Source organism: Pyrus communis, chromosome 12 (assembly GCF_041283825.1).
Source record: "Pyrus communis isolate YQ-2024b chromosome 12, ASM4128382v1, whole genome shotgun sequence".
Lineage (NCBI taxonomy): Eukaryota > Viridiplantae > Streptophyta > Magnoliopsida > Rosales > Rosaceae > Pyrus > Pyrus communis.
The window spans coordinates 19,257,018-19,272,598 of record NC_142576.1 but is presented as its reverse complement, the minus strand read 5'-3'; the positions used below and the strand labels follow the sequence as shown (position 1 = coordinate 19,272,598).

At 35.5% G+C, this 15,581-nt stretch overlaps 1 protein-coding gene across 2 annotated transcripts; it reads right to left on the bottom strand.

The window, feature by feature from the left end:
- Nucleotides 1-8,943: 8,943 nt before the first annotated feature.
- On the bottom strand, nucleotides 8,944-13,102 carry LOC137745708 (3'-5'-exoribonuclease family protein). Of its 2 annotated transcripts, XM_088681291.1 has the most exons (10): nucleotides 13,003-13,017; nucleotides 12,651-12,753; nucleotides 12,128-12,326; nucleotides 11,951-12,000; nucleotides 11,788-11,857; nucleotides 11,570-11,675; nucleotides 11,011-11,077; nucleotides 10,778-10,853; nucleotides 9,751-10,037; nucleotides 8,944-9,210 (listed from the first exon to the last, which is right to left on the bottom strand). In XM_088681291.1, the coding sequence occupies exons 3-10, from the start codon at nucleotides 12,285-12,287 to the stop codon at nucleotides 9,127-9,129; spliced, it is 900 nt and encodes a 299-aa protein (XP_088537417.1). In that variant the 5' UTR covers nucleotides 12,288-12,326; nucleotides 12,651-12,753; nucleotides 13,003-13,017; the 3' UTR covers nucleotides 8,944-9,126. The 2 variants fall into 2 exon arrangements, with proteins under 2 accessions (XP_088537417.1, XP_068341806.1); XM_068485705.2 differs by lacking the exon at nucleotides 12,651-12,753 and having other exon boundaries at nucleotides 13,003-13,102.
- Nucleotides 13,103-15,581: the final 2,479 nt, after the last annotated feature.

The window sequence follows — 15,581 nt, the reverse complement described above, 5'->3', positions numbered from 1 at the left end:
CCCGAGACTCAAATCTAAACAAATGTTGGATAGGCAAGCCATTTTCTGAAATAATGAAAGAAAAGGGTTAGATAGAGTGAAATCTCATAAATACCACAAAGCCAATTTTCACAAGCGGGCAATCTTCAAAGCATGCATTTTGGATACCTCTATAAAAGGAGAGGTAACACAGCTGCTTGTCAAAATATCTCTGACAACTTAAAACGCGTAAAGTTCACTATTCCAACAACACCACTGTTACCAACAAGCGTGGGTGACAATGCCACATCCGCACCACTACCTGCTATAGGAAAATCCCTATATATGTCGACCTTCGTGGCAACGCATACCTCCAAAATGCCTAGCTCATCTTCCCCGTCGAGAATGCATCTGCAACCAAACTCATTTTCTCAGCAAGAAATATTTTTGATCGAGAAGCTTTACATCAACATCAAATCCTTCTACTGTCTTTCTTCAAGAGCAAAAGTATCTCATATCATCAGGGTCGAGAGCAAAAGTATCTCATATCATGCTATTTCCCTATATTTTCGTTTGCCCTTGCTCTTATCTACAAGGTAAAGAGAAAGAAAGCGATCAGTTGGAACCTGAAATCAAACTTCCGGTCAGGAACCGACTGCCTGGGACCTTTCCTGATTGCTTACCTTGCATTGCTATCGAGTAGTCATATTCCACTATTGTTGGAGCTGGATCTCAAGTCACCAACACCAGAGAATAATTGGTACATTATTGGCTCTTTACACTAAAGTTGCCAAGCATGGACGAGTCACCAAGAAGTGATAGACCAGCCAAGGGCAAAGGTTGCACACCACTTCTATTGGGCAAGAGACTGAAGCAAAATAATCAATGATGAGCCCATATAAGTCCAAAGGGAGAAAATTGGTGGCTGATTAAGTGAATGGAAAATGAAAAGTTCAATGATGGGAATCATATTCATAACCCCAACAAACACTACCAATTTATATAATTCACATGATGTACAAAACGATAATAAAAATTACTAGTTAATTACAAGTTACAGAGATGCCGCATGGATTGAAGTCTCAGTTAGACTATCCATAGACTTGACATTAATGAACTGTTGCATGCCCGAAGCATGATAGTCGCCACATGGATTCACGTTCCAAAAAGGATAATCCCTGGACATGGTAATTTTAATATATTTTATGCCTGAAGCATGATTGATGTGTAGGTTCCAATGATTCAACTCCCCAGAAGTGAAAATTAAAAATCCAAACTCTATAACGCTCTAAAGGAGGTTATGATCCAAATTCTCAAACAATTCATCTAATAAGAGATGAATGTCTTAGAAGAGACAATGTAAAGCCCCTGAAGAGGCAAGGATATCCAAAGTAATAAAATACTTATAAATATGCATACGCATGCACATGAGAATTATGGATCACGAATTGACGATTACCAATGTTAATTTTGGTTTTCAGTAGCTACTAAATTCATCAATGAGCTGTGTTGATATTGAATCATGTTCTTTTGTTCGTCGACAAAAAGAAAAATTATTGGCAAAAAATGGAGAAAGGCAATTCCATTACAAGTAGAAAAATGGACCTATAGTACAAATTGCCAAATGATGTTGAACCCAAAAGATTACATGTGGGCATTTGTAATACAGTGAAATACACTCACATGATATGATACAAGGTTTCCAATTGAAACCTAAAATTGTAATACACTCCTGGAAACATGATTTCTCATTGTGAAGCTTGTTCATTTCAGTGGAGAATTATACATGCCCGAAGCATATCTCCACAAGTAAATCCCTCAAGTATACATGGAAGCAAGTTGCTCTGTATAAATTCCAAAGGTGAATGTGTCATGAATTGTAGAAAATCCCTGAAGGATTCAAATTGCTTGAAGAAAACCCTAGAAGGGTAAAGCATAAATTATGTACTCAATACCAATAAATGGTATAAATTGTCTTAGTGAGTACTATCATTATGATATTGTTGCAACATACTAAATCTCTTGCAAGAGTTGATATTAAATTGGGACTCCTGAAGAGTCTAGAAATATTATAAAATGTTGAAGGGAATATTGTCTTGAGCTACAGATCGAATAATACGCCAGCACAAATCTTATCCAAAATGTTTATGGTATTAAAAACCATATGGATTGAAGATTATGATTTGAATACTCAAATGATTAACCAATAGATGCTAAGAAATTTCATTCATCCTCGTGAGGGAAATGATGAATTGGTATTTGGTCTAGGAGTACCATATCTTAGTGAGGTATTTGCCTTACTATATTTAGTACAATACACTAAGTCACATATTACATTTCATGTGAAACACAATGCCAACATATGGTATTAGAATGAAGTAAAGTTTATCTTTTGATAACTCCAGGAAATTATAGACATGTGCTCATTCTATTCCAAAGAACTCAATAATAACCATGGTCTTATTAGGCAAGAACAAATCTGAATATCTTTCTAGCCTGCATACAAATCGCTCTCAGAAATGATTTGTATTTACATATGGAAATAAATTGATCCTACAACGATCAAAGAAGCAACATTCATTGCAAAATCTTCATATCTTTCAGAAATACAGGAGTTTGGTTAAGCATGTGGTCATTAAAATTTAGAGCGCATGTGAAACACCTTCAGAAGCAAACACTCCAACTATCATGAATGGTATCAGATTACATTAACATAGTAGTCAGTCAGATTAAAGAATTCGAAATTAAGGGGAGATACTCATCAAGGGGAGCATCCAAAACAGATCAAAATTTTAACGAGGCAACCGAAATTGACATATGGCTATCCAAGGGGGAGTGTTGTTACTATTCATCCAAAGAAATATAAGATGGGTTATCATTCATATGAAGAAAGTTTGTAAAGCAAATAGTGTTGATGCAGTAATCTTTTGCCTATAAATTGAGAGCATGTGGACGAAGAAAGAAAGGGAGAAAGAAAAGAAGAGAGAGGAGAAGAAGAAGAGAAAAAAGAGAGATACAGAATAAAATACCAGTGAGCTGGGTTAGAGAGAAGAAAGAAAATAGTGAGAGTTATCTTTGTACTCCTATTATTTCACATAATAAAAGAAAGTACTATTGCTGCCCCGAGGACGTAAGCACACTTACCAAACCTTGTAAATATTATGTCTTATTTACCTTATGTTCCACTGCACACATACCGTCGATTTTACAACAAAAAAACCATTCTATTATATTGTGTTTTCAAAATTTTCTTTAATCCCCTCATTGACTCTTTTCAAAACTAATTATTATTACCAAAAAAAAAAAAAAAAAAAAAAAAAAAAAAAAAAAAGAACACTATGAAGAAATCTAGTGGAGAAATGATACGACACATTAATAGACATGACATTTTTGTGCACGAACTTTAACATTCATTTATGTAATTTTTTGTTGAAATTAAAGTTTGTTTGGTTTAGGAAGAATACATAAATGGATGTTAAAGTTGGTGCACAAAAATGTCATGTCTATTAATATCATGCAATAATAATTGAATGTATATAGAACCAAATTTAGTTTAGTTGGTTAGAGCAATAAACTCTTTTTTTGCATTTAGTTCAAATTTGTCTCTTTCTTAGTTTAAATTAGGGTTTGGCTTAATTGTAGCAATAGTTCTTGAACTTTATCATAGTTTAAGTTTAAGCTATGAACTCTCATATTAGTTTTTTTAGTCTTTGACTATAAGCATGTGTTGTGTAAGATCCCACATCGTCCAGGGTGAGGATCCTATAAGCCTTATATGCATATTCCCATCTCTACCTAGCACGAGGCCTTTTGGGAGCTCACTGGCTTCGGGTTCCTTCGGAACTCCGAAGTTAAGCGAGTTCGCGCGAGAGCAATCCCAAGATGGGTGACCCATTGGAAAGTTCTCGTGTGACTTTCCAGAAACAAAACCGTGAGGGTGTGGTCGAGGCCTAAAGCGGACAATATCGTGCTACGATGGAGTCAAGCCCGGGATGTGGTGGGGGCCCGGGCTGGGATGTGATAATTTGGAATCAGAGCCAATCCTTGGCCTAAAGTGTGCCGACGAAGACATCGGGCCTCTAAGGGGGGGTGGATTGTAAGATCCCACATCGCCCAGGGGTGTGGATCATGTAAGCCTTATATGTGTTCTCATCTCTACATAGCACAAGGCCTTTTAGGAGCTCACTGGTTTCGAGTTCCATCGAAACTCCAAAGTTAAGCGAGTTCGCACAAGAGGAATCCCAGGATGGGTGACCCACTGGGAAGTTCTCGTATGAGTTTCCAGAAACAAAACTATGAGGGCATGGTCGGGGCCCAAAGCGGACAATATCGTGCTACAGTGGAGTCGAGCCCTGGATGTGGTGGGGGCCCGGGCCGGGATGTGACATGTTTCACCATTGGTTCTTGAACTTTACCCATAGTTTAAGTTTAGTCTCTGAACTCTCATATTAGTTTCTTTGGTTCTCGAACTTAACAATTGTTGCACCAGAGGCCATTATCACTAACGTTATCTTTTTCTTTTTTTTTTATGTTAAATCTAGGAGTATATTAAGAACTTCAACTTAACACTTCAAAAAACAATAGAAGAAGCTAAAAAACAAATGAAATTATATAAATTAATATCTAAAACTTAAGTCAAAATGTATTTTGAATTATAAAAATACGAAATGAAAATGGTTGGACTCAAGGTTCTAAAAGACGCTAGGCGCTAATCAGGCGACGGGTTGGGGCCTAGCGCCTAGGCAGCTAAGCAAGGTTTAGGTGGGCGCCTAGGGAGACTAGGCGGATTTAATTAAAAATTATTATATTTTGTGTAAATAAGTATCTGTTTATACTTAAAATATATATGATTCCATCATAAACTACAAAATAAAAGATATATATATATATATATATAGAGAGAGAGAGAGAGAGAGAGAGAGAGAGAGAGAGAGAGAAAGGTAATGTAAGAATTTTAAGTACATAATTTGAATAAAAAAAAAAAGAAGAAGACAATAATATATAATATATTTGTTTAATAGTGAAGTTGGTAACTTTTTTTTAATATAATTAATAAGCTCAGGAAATCACAAGGCCTTGGAAATAGATAATAATATATAATATATTTGTTTAATAATGATGGAAATCTATCTGATAGAGGGGAGTCATTATTATCGTTTCTGGGAGTGGCTTTTGAAGCCTTGGAAATTGGCAAGGCCTTGGAAATAGATAATAATATATAATATATTTGTTTAATAATGGTGGAAGTCCATCTGACAGAGGGGAGTCATCATTTTCTTCCCCGTGAGTGGTTGAAGCCTTGGAAATTGACAAGGTCTTTATTTCGGGGTTTCTCGTTTCCTCTCCCTTCCATTCTTGTTCGATTGCTCCGCTTGATTTCCCATCTTCTCCGCCTAATTTCCATTTTCTTTCTTTGTATAATTTTCCAAAAAACTAATCATGAGTCTTGTCAAATTCCTCAAGCACAGCGAAGAAATCTTCTTCGGCGAAGAAATCTGAAGCTTCCAGGTCAAAGTTCTTGTTTTTTTCCTGCAATTGCACTGTTATTCTGATTCCTTCTACATATCTCTCTCACACTTACTCTTCCCTCACGCTCTCTTGGTTGCTCTTTTCAAATTTTATGTCATCACCTTCGCGGTGTAGTGAAACGGTGAAAGTATAATATTTTAATAGAACCACCGCGGAGGCTGCTTAGCTCGGCACCTAGGCCCCCTAGCCCGCCTAGTCTGCTGCCTAGCACCGCCTAATACCCTTGCTAATTTACTGAACGTTTTTGAAATAATCGCGGCGGCCGCCTAGACTATGTTTTAGAACACTAGTTGGACTTTAGTAACTTGTGAATATTAAGCAATGCGACTTCAAAGTTGGTAGGAAATCAAACTGTGGCTGGACTTAAACAACTAACCAAAAAAAAAAATCCTAAGTTTTCAATTTTCTTACACCAAAAAAAAAAAAAGATTTTTTAGGGGTTTTTTTTTTTCCTTCTCATTTCTATTTTAAATTCATTTTTAGTGATGTGAGATGAATTTCTAATATACCCCTAAATTTAATGAAAAAAATAGATTGCGTTATTGAGAATCAATAGTACAACACATTGTTAAATTCGAGGACTAAAGAAAGTAATACTAGAATTCAAGGACTAAATTAAACTAGAAATAATTCTCATGGATTATTGTTACAACTAAGCCTTAGGGTTTCTACCACGAATGATCCCTGAATTTGGACCTTCTAATCAAAATGGCTCTTGGAATACAAGTGGGTCTCATCTATCCAATCATATAATGACATGTGGATTAAATATATTTAAAAAACAAAAAAAAAAGAGCATCGTCATCTTTATTGAGAGAGGATCCTCTTTATAAGGATCCCTAGGATCTTCCAATCACATTTGTTTATTGTAATCGTACGACCAGTTTTCGTCAGGTACTATTTATATTCAATTTTAAATTAAAAAATTTACAATAATTTCTGACCGTACGATGTACGATGAATGTAACATCCCACATCGCCTAGGGGAGTGGATCCTGTAAGCCTTATATGTATATTCTCATCTCTACCTAGCACGAGGCCTTTTGGGAGCTCACCGGCTTCGGGTTCCATCGGAACTCCGAAGTTAAGCAAGTAGTGCGCGAGAGCAATCCCATGATGGGTGACCCACTGGGAAGTTCTCGTGTGAGTTCCCAGAAACAAAACCGTAAGGGCGTGGTCAGGGCCAAAAGCAGACAATATCGTGCTATGGTGGAGTCGAGCCTGGGATGTGGTGAAGCCCGGGCCGAGATGTGACAATTCGGTATCAGAGCCTAACCCTGGCCATGGTGTGCCAACGAGGACGTCAGGCCCCTAAGGGGGGTGGATTGTAACATCCCACATCGCCCAGGGGAGTGGATCATGTAAGCCTTATATGTATATTCCCATCTCTACCTAGCACGAGGCATTTTGGGAGCTCACTGGCTTCGGGTTCCATCAAAACTCCGAAGTTAAGCGAGTAGCGTGCGCTAGAGCAATCCCATGATGGATGACCCACTGAGAAATTCTCGTGTGAGTTCCTAGAAACAAAACCATGAGGGCATAGTCGGAGCCCAAAGCGGACAATATCGTGCTACAGTGAAGTCGAGCCCGGGATGAATTGTAACATCCCACATCGCCCAAGGGAGTGGATCATGTAAGCCTTATATGTATATTCTCATCTCTACCTAGCACAAGGCTTTCTGGGAGCTCGCTGGCTTCGGGTTCCATCAGAACTTCGAAGTTAAGCGAGTAGTGCGCGAGAGCAATCCCATGATGGGTGACCCACTGGGAAGTTCTCATGTGAGTTCCCAGAAACAAAACCGTGAGGGCGTGGTCGGGGCCCAAGCGGACAATATCGTGCTACGGTGGAGTCGAGCCCGAGCCGAGATGTGACAATGAACGGGTGTGATTTGAGCATCCGACGAGGATCCTCACTCTTGTATTATGCTTCTCTAGTTTTGAATGTATCCGTGAAGACGAAGACTAATGTGTGCGTTTTTGTCTTTTCTTTTGTAGTTATTTATTTATTTAACTTTGTCAGTTTTAGTTTTTATATCTTAAAAAAAAAAAAAAAAAAAAAAAGACTTTTTATAATTAATTTACGTGACGTTGTATAATTCGATATGTGGGAGTTACTTGTATGTCACATTAGCACTCTAACAGAAAATTTGACGAAAAGCTAACAGAATGATCAAATTGATTTGCAAGACCCATTTCAGGAACCAAATTGATTAATTTTCTATTTTAGAGACCATTTTTATTTTATTTTATTTTATTTTTTATCAAATAGAGGCCATTTTGATTGGAATGTCTAATTTCAGAAACCAACTATAATAAAAAGATAATACTTTGATACTCACTAGTGAGTTTTTTATGTACTCACTTTTTTATTTGGTCCAATATAAAAATATCACGTGTTTCTTGTTTTTAAAATCCAAGAAAAATTAAATAACATATATATATATTTTTTAAACAATAAACATGTGTTATAATATCATTGAACAAAATAAAAAAAAAATGTGTACTCAAGTATTACCCGTGATAGAAATCCTTTAAATTATATTAATAAAAATATCGCTCAAATAAAAATCAATCTTAGTTTCTTATAAAGAGTTTGACCTGTTATGTGGAAAATAAGAAAAGGCAATGCTATGCCAACTTTCATTTTGTCATCAACACTTCTTGTACATGTATTTTAAAATAGTAAAACTATTATATTTAGTGTACAATGATAAATTGCAAGTGTGAATTGAAATTACGAAAAAGAATATCTGAATAGATATCTCTAATTTCTTCCGTGAGACGAATGCAGTGCCATCAATTCATTCATCATACATGTATATTTGTCAGTGGTATACTCATGTTACTTTTATTAATAACACCATGTACGTTAGTAATCATTACGATTGTGAAATCACTTATTGTAATTTTTGAGAGAAACTCTCATCACTAATTCATTACGCGGCAAACCCATATTAAACGGGAGAGTGAACAAGCAGTGATTGGTCGAGTGTCGCCGCTAAAACTATGAATTAGCTTGCATGAATCTCTCCTAATTTTCATCTAAGGCGTCCTTGCTTTTTGGTGGGAATGATTGGACCTATAGTTTTTCCTCACATTTTAAATTGCCGCCACATATTTTGGGAATATTGGGCCGGACAGACAACACCCTTTTGTCTCTTTTTTCCATCTTTCAATTTCAAAAGCTCAACTTTTGCTGAAAGAAGCCGAAATCTATGATTGTTTTTCATTATTTGCCCCTCGGATACATAGAGAAGAAGAAACACACTGCGTACAGTACACTCTCCGGGATGAACACTTATGACCCGTTTACTAATCCGTAATCAGATTGAGAGGAATCGAATTGAGAATGAATTAGAATGAGGTTTTTTTTTTTTATAATCAAAGTCAGATTGTTGTTTAAGTTGTTTACTAAAATTTTCGACAAGTAAAACATTCATTCTAAATATGCAAAAATTAAAATTTCGGAGGTATATAACTAAAAATGAAGAGCCGTTCGACTTATAAAATAACCAAAATTGACTAACGATTCTACCTTTTAGAAACCTTTCGCTAGGGTAACACAATGCCAACACAAAATGAGGATAGGATGAATTTGCAAATCAATAACACAAACCACTTAGGCGATGAAGGACAAAACTAATCAACCTCCATACCAGAGATGGCTTCATCTAAAATCGCCTGAAGCTCCCTCGCTCTTTGTCTAGTCAGTGCAACACAGTCCTGCAACCACAGAGAGTATTCCTTGTAAGAATCTGGATTATGGCTTAACAGGTATTTCTGACAGGCCATCTCTTATTAAACTTAATCGTGGTTAATTATTACTCCGCTACACTAACATCTTTCTGCATATTCACAAACTGGTGCAAATATGTGAAGAAATAAATTATAATTCACCAAGATAGTTTTCAGGACAAGGAATCAAGTTTCAGAACTGCTAACATTTTGATTAAGTTGCAAACCATTTGAAAAGTAGAACCTTTTTCCCTCGAAGTTCCAGTTTTCAGAGGTTACAAAGTTTCACAATATTGGCTCAAACAGCAAAAAGGGTGAAATTTTGATGACAAAATCAGTTTAACAAACTTGGATGTAACATGAACATGACAATCCATTCACATATACTTTTTCTCTACTTTCAGCTATCACTGTTGAGCAGATAGAATGCAGTAACAGATTTTGAATTGTAATTGTAACCTCCTACAAAGTTTGAATTGTGGGGTAGCATCAAAATAATAACTTTAGGGTCAACACTAAGTAACTAACCTGGATAGCTGAGGTATAGGCAAGAACTGGTCCACCGGGCTTGTAAAGAGACACAAGTTGACCGGATGAATCCAAAACCACAGTTACAAGAGTTTCCATGATGGACTCTTCCTCTGCTGTAGGGTCAGCCAAGATGTATTTCTTATGAAGTATGCACGTCAATGAAAATGGAATACTGCTTAGTGTGAGTTTCCTCTTCCCGTTATTGACTGCCTCCTTCCCACCTTGCTCCTCAGACATAACTACTACTTTTCCTTCATCATTCATCGAAACTACCGGAATCTGCACTGCAAGGCATGGAAGTAATAAGACAAAGATGCTGCAGCACAACACAATTTCAGCGTTGAAATTATAATTCTAAGCACAACACCCACAGCAGAAATGACTGCACTCTAATCCTATGCTAAAATTTTATGCATTTGTATTTTGCTCAACTAAATGATTTTACGAAGACTGGAATCCCATCATTTCATCCCATCCCAATTGCATCACTCAGCAATGTCACCTCTTTGCTCATTTGTACTTCCATTTGAATAATTTCCTTTCCTAAAATCCCCCAAACTTAAACTTCTGTGTTGAGAATACCGAAAGGGTAGCCATCCTTTTGACAGCAGTATAAATGTCAAAATGAAATTGCATGGTAAGGAAAATCCAACCAAACTATGGGTACAGTTTCAAATAAAACTTGAATTAAATATAGGATACCACAAGATGTCTACAAGTTGGATTCATCTGCCCTACAAATCAATTGTAGTTTTATATATTAATGGAGAAACAACATAAGCTTCACCAGAATTTGGTTAATTTCCAGCTTTTTTAATATAAATCTTTTCCTTCTTTCTTCCATGCATACATTTTCATACATTTAGTCGGGTACAATAGTACACAATTTGAATAATATACTTGCTCTAGAGTGCATATCTGGAGTAGGTCGGGCAACTAAGTGATCCCATATGCTGTTTTCTGTAGCCAGCACATTACACGGATTGTACAGGATACCAAATGATGAGATGGTTGTAACACTTACAGTGAGAAAAGGCAGCAACTGCTGACAGCAAAGCTGCATCGAAAAGAGCACCATCAGCATCCAAACAATATATGTCCTGCATGAGACAAATCAGACATCACTTCATAATATATATATATATATATATATATATATATATATATATCCTACAATGACACTTAAAAAAAAAAAAAAAAAAAAAAAAAAGCCATAGTAATTGACGACTATGATTTTCCAGGTTTCAAAGCAAATACCAAGTAGGCCATCCAAGCAGCTTTTCCACTGATTAAGGATAGCTCCTTCAAATTAATCAAGCCAGAACTGCAACAAACGAAGACAACTGGTAAATTCCCAAACTGAAAATATCAAATGAAGCATCAGATATTTTAACTGTAAATAGGATACTGATACCAGCATAAAATGTTCTGAATTCAAGCACAAAAATCAATTCAACTAAAGCCAGTATAGACAAGTTGATTTCAACATCCAATATTCCTTTTTAAATTGTTATTTGGGATCCTCAACAGTAGAACTACTTTCGTAAGGTAACAATCGCTTAGTACTCTATAAGATTATGGCCTCAGGTGAATTCATTAAGTACTCAAGTAATGGACACTAAGAGATGAGACTTGGTTGAACTGATAAAATAGAAGCACTCCTACAAGCAATAGGAATTGACACACAAGTAAACCACCTCTTATATTAATATGAACAGACCATTCAAAAGAAAACTGATATCACTGAGAAGTTCAACTAAAGAAACTTTAGGTAGAACTGAGAAATGATAAACAACTAGACTGACCATTCACTTGCCTTAAAATAGTGTCAGATAGCTGCTTCGACACAACCGGTGCTGCATCAGCAGGCCTGCCAGGCCTAACAGTTGGAGAACAAATTGGAGGCATGTGGAAATCAATTGCTGAAAATAGAAAAGTTTTTAAGTGTGGACAATCTGTTAACTAGAAGAGAACAAAATCACATAAAGTTCAAAGAAGAGAAGAAATACAAATTAGCAAGTTGTGCACACTAACCTATGCAGCCTTCATCTGGTGACTCTGTTGGAGGGGTCATGACCTCCATTTTTATTGCAGCCAGCATTGTCTGAATCCAAAAATCCTCATCAGTCACATGACTGTATATTTCATTTAAATATCGAAAACAAACACACATAGTTAGATAGTGATAAGCAATTACAGTTGAACCAATCTTTACTAATGCTGACCCATCAGCGGATGCAACTGCACCTACATTAAAACGGGAAAGGGTTCAGTTTACATGGCTAAATAAACTTGAGGGTTGCATAAACCAAGTTAAAACAAAATATGAAATAGAGAATCCATGATATTGATTCTAATGCACGCTTTAGCTAACCAAGGGCTGAAGAAGTCTCTCTAGCTTCGGTTAGTGACCTGCCGTCAGGGCGTGTAGATTTAACAAAATGGCTCTCATAAAACTGAAGAGGAAATAGACGTCTGAAAGCATCCCCGTCCATTTCGGACAGCAAATCCCCAGAACCATCTGGAAGCCCCATTGTCTCTTCTTCGTCTAGTTTCCTAACTATGCTCCTTGCCTTACAAAAGCAAAAGATGCATACTTTCAGCATAAAACCAAAATAAGAATTCAACCACAAAGATAAAAAGAACAAACATTCATTGAGTTTTCGATACAAAGCTCCAACAGATTATCCATACAAACTTCTGTTTCCATATTCGAGAGACACCCATATTAACATTAACAAACACAGTAAAATCAAGAATGTTTATTAAAACAGTGAACTTTAGCAGTATTGAAGATTGGAAGGGGAAATGAAGAAACCCCGTTTTCGAATTTCACAAAAACGAACAAAACCCAGTAATGAAAAACCATTTGCAAGCTTCCTTCTCGAAAATAATACCTGACCCAGACACGAACAGGAAGCCCCTGCTTACTATGAATGCAGCACCAACATGGGTTGTTTCAAAATTCAAATAACACACACAGCCCCTTGTTGTTTGTACCTTTCCAGTTTCCAGTAGAAAGACTATATAAATAATATATATATATATATGAAAATTTGATTCCAGAAAATCCAGAATCCCAAAAGCGTTTCCTTTTCTAGCATCCCACGAAAAAATGAAACTAAAATCCCAAGAAAAACAACAGAAATAAAAGATTGAATGTGGTGCAATAGAGAGTTTGCATGTGTTTCTATGATCGAATTGAAGTGTTAGGCATTCAAGAGAGAGAGAGAGAGAGAGTGATCATACCTGGGTGAAGCTTCGTAGTTCAGAGAGAGAGGCTGTGGAGTGGACGGGTCAAATAAATGGGTTAGGTTTGGTGTAAGTCTACCCGTTTGAAGTTCGGTTACGGGCATACATAACCCGTACCCGCCACGACCCGCTACTTTTGTTGTTTTTAGGGTTTCAATGATGATTTTGGTGTAAATTACATTTTTGCATCTCTATAGTTTACAATATGTTACAATTTGGCCCAATTCTTTCAGTAAGTTTCAAATTGTTAAATGATTGCCCTTTCATCTGCCCAACTACCAAGTTAATTGTTATTTATTCATGTTACTCTATGAGCCTGTTTTTTTTTTTGCTTAATTCTCTTTCTATATCTAGATTATTAACCTATACAATTAAGGATTTAGGTTTTTTTTTTGTCAACCACTAAATTTTGTTAGATTAGTCACCGATAGAGTTTGAACTCACGTCAACATGTAATGGCTCAACATCTTTCCATTGTTGCGATAAAGGGCCACTTGCGGAAAAATGATATAGGTTAAGTTTACTAAAACTCTTAAGTTGTCATGTGCTTAGGTAATTGAAACAACAAAAAATCATAAGATCATATGACAATACCGAAAAAAGAGCAACCATTTACATGTAAGCAAAAATAATTACCACTTGATCATAATACTGGTGGCCATTAAAATCGTTTGTTTAACTTCTTTTTATGCACTTGCAATAGCCTTGAAACACTAATTTCTTTTCATTTCAGTGGGCTTTGGATAAGGATCTAGTTTCAAAAAGCTAATGTATTTATCCAACAGGATCCTCTCCGAATTTTTTTGGTGAGGATCCTGAGGATTCGTAAAGTTTATCCTATATTATGCGATCAATTTTTATTAGGTACTATTTGTATTTAAATTTAAATAAAAATATTTAAAATAATTTCTGACCGCATGATGTACAATGAACGAATATAATTCACATATTCCCAGAATACTCACAAAGAAAATCCAGATTCGTATTTTATTACCCCCAAAAAATTATTCATTTATCTCAATATCTATATATTTTTTTAAATTATCCCAAGATCTTATTCACTTACTCCTAGAATTGACCAAACGCAACAAAATTAAGGATGTAGAAGGAAAGTAAGCCTGTTTGGTACTTAAGCTCAATTTTTCTCACAATAAAACTTTTAGGGAGTGAGAAAAGAGCATGGAGTTAAATGTTAATCAAATTTGATTCTTTGAACGGTATAAAATGTAATTTACTTATTGTTATTTTCTTAAGCGATACCAAAGAGAGATAAGAGAAAATGCAGTTTATTTCAATTGTTATTTTCTTGAGCGATACTCGAATGAGCTTACATGATCACCTATACCTGAAACAAAATACATCTCTTTCTATATCTAGATTGTTAATAATTTTGCATTTATCAATTTATTGTTCATTGTTATGACTCCAGGCAAATAAAAATGAGACAAGTACGTGCGAATACGGGTGGGTAAAAAATCCTGAAAATTGAAAAAAAATCAAACCGAACACCGAATCGACATCCAAAAAAATAAAACCAAACTAAGGGGTGTATTCAATTGGGAATTTGAGAGATTTTAATAAATTTATAAATCCATGGATTTTATAGAGTTTAACTGATTTGTAGAAATTCTATGTAAAATTTTGATTTAATTCCCTCGACTCATAGGGAGAAGTGAGATTTGTGGATGCTTAAAATACACTACAAAATCTCTCAAATTCTCTCAAATTCCTTAACTTTTCCAAATTCTTTAAAATCTAATTCTAATTGAATACACCTAGAATGTTATAAACTTCTTTAAAATTCTAATTAAATACCTCCAGATTTATAAGGATTTTAGTAAACTATCTTTAAATTTTGATTGAATACACATTGAATTTTAGAGAATCACTTAAAATCCTGATTGAATACTCCTAGATTCATTAAAAAAAATTAAAATCTCCCAAAATCTCAATTGAATACACCCCTTAAGAAAGCCAAACCGAAATTAATTGGTTCAGTTTCGATTTTGATGATCCCGAAACCGATCAAAACCCAAACCAATCCAGTATATTATATATTAATTACGAAAACGAATGAACATGCTAAACCAAGCCGTGAACCTAGGAAATTAACTTGACACATATTCTTCCTTGGCCATTTTCTTTTAGTGTAGCCACTTCCAAATGGTGATGAATATTTATGTTCATTTGAGAAATCTCGTAATTTTATTCTTCTTTGTTAGTTATTCTTATTAGCCAAAGTGAATTTTATCCTCCAAAAACAATTGGAAATCTTCAAAACTTTGTTCGAGTCTAAACCATTTAAGCTCAAGCATGACTGTCCATTTCAAATTAAAACCTCCACATAAAGGGGTTGATTTTGCGTTGTCTACGACTAAAAAAAACCGAAACCGGACCTAAAAAACCAAATCAAAATTAAATCGAATTGAACAAAAACCAAAATATTTAAAACGAATCGAACCGAACTGAAAATTCGATTTGATTTCGGTTTTGGCAAAAAAAATCGACCCAATTGGAACTGAACACACCCCTACGTGCGAATGTAAGAAAAATAAAGTTAGGGTAAATTACATTTT

Bases quoted from the DNA above. Each gene is read 5' to 3' on its own strand.
- LOC137745708 (XM_068485705.2), bottom strand. From the start codon at position 12,287: ATGGGGCTTCCAGATGGTTCTGGGGATTTGCTGTCCGAAATGGACGGG. The intron at 12,001-12,127 runs GTTAGCTAAAGC...GTTTTAATGTAG, and splicing joins AGAGACTTCTTCAGCCCTTG to GTGCAGTTGCATCCGCTGAT. The intron at 10,038-10,777 runs GTAAGTGTTACA...CATGCCTTGCAG, and splicing joins AGTTGCTGCCTTTTCTCACT to TGCAGATTCCGGTAGTTTCG.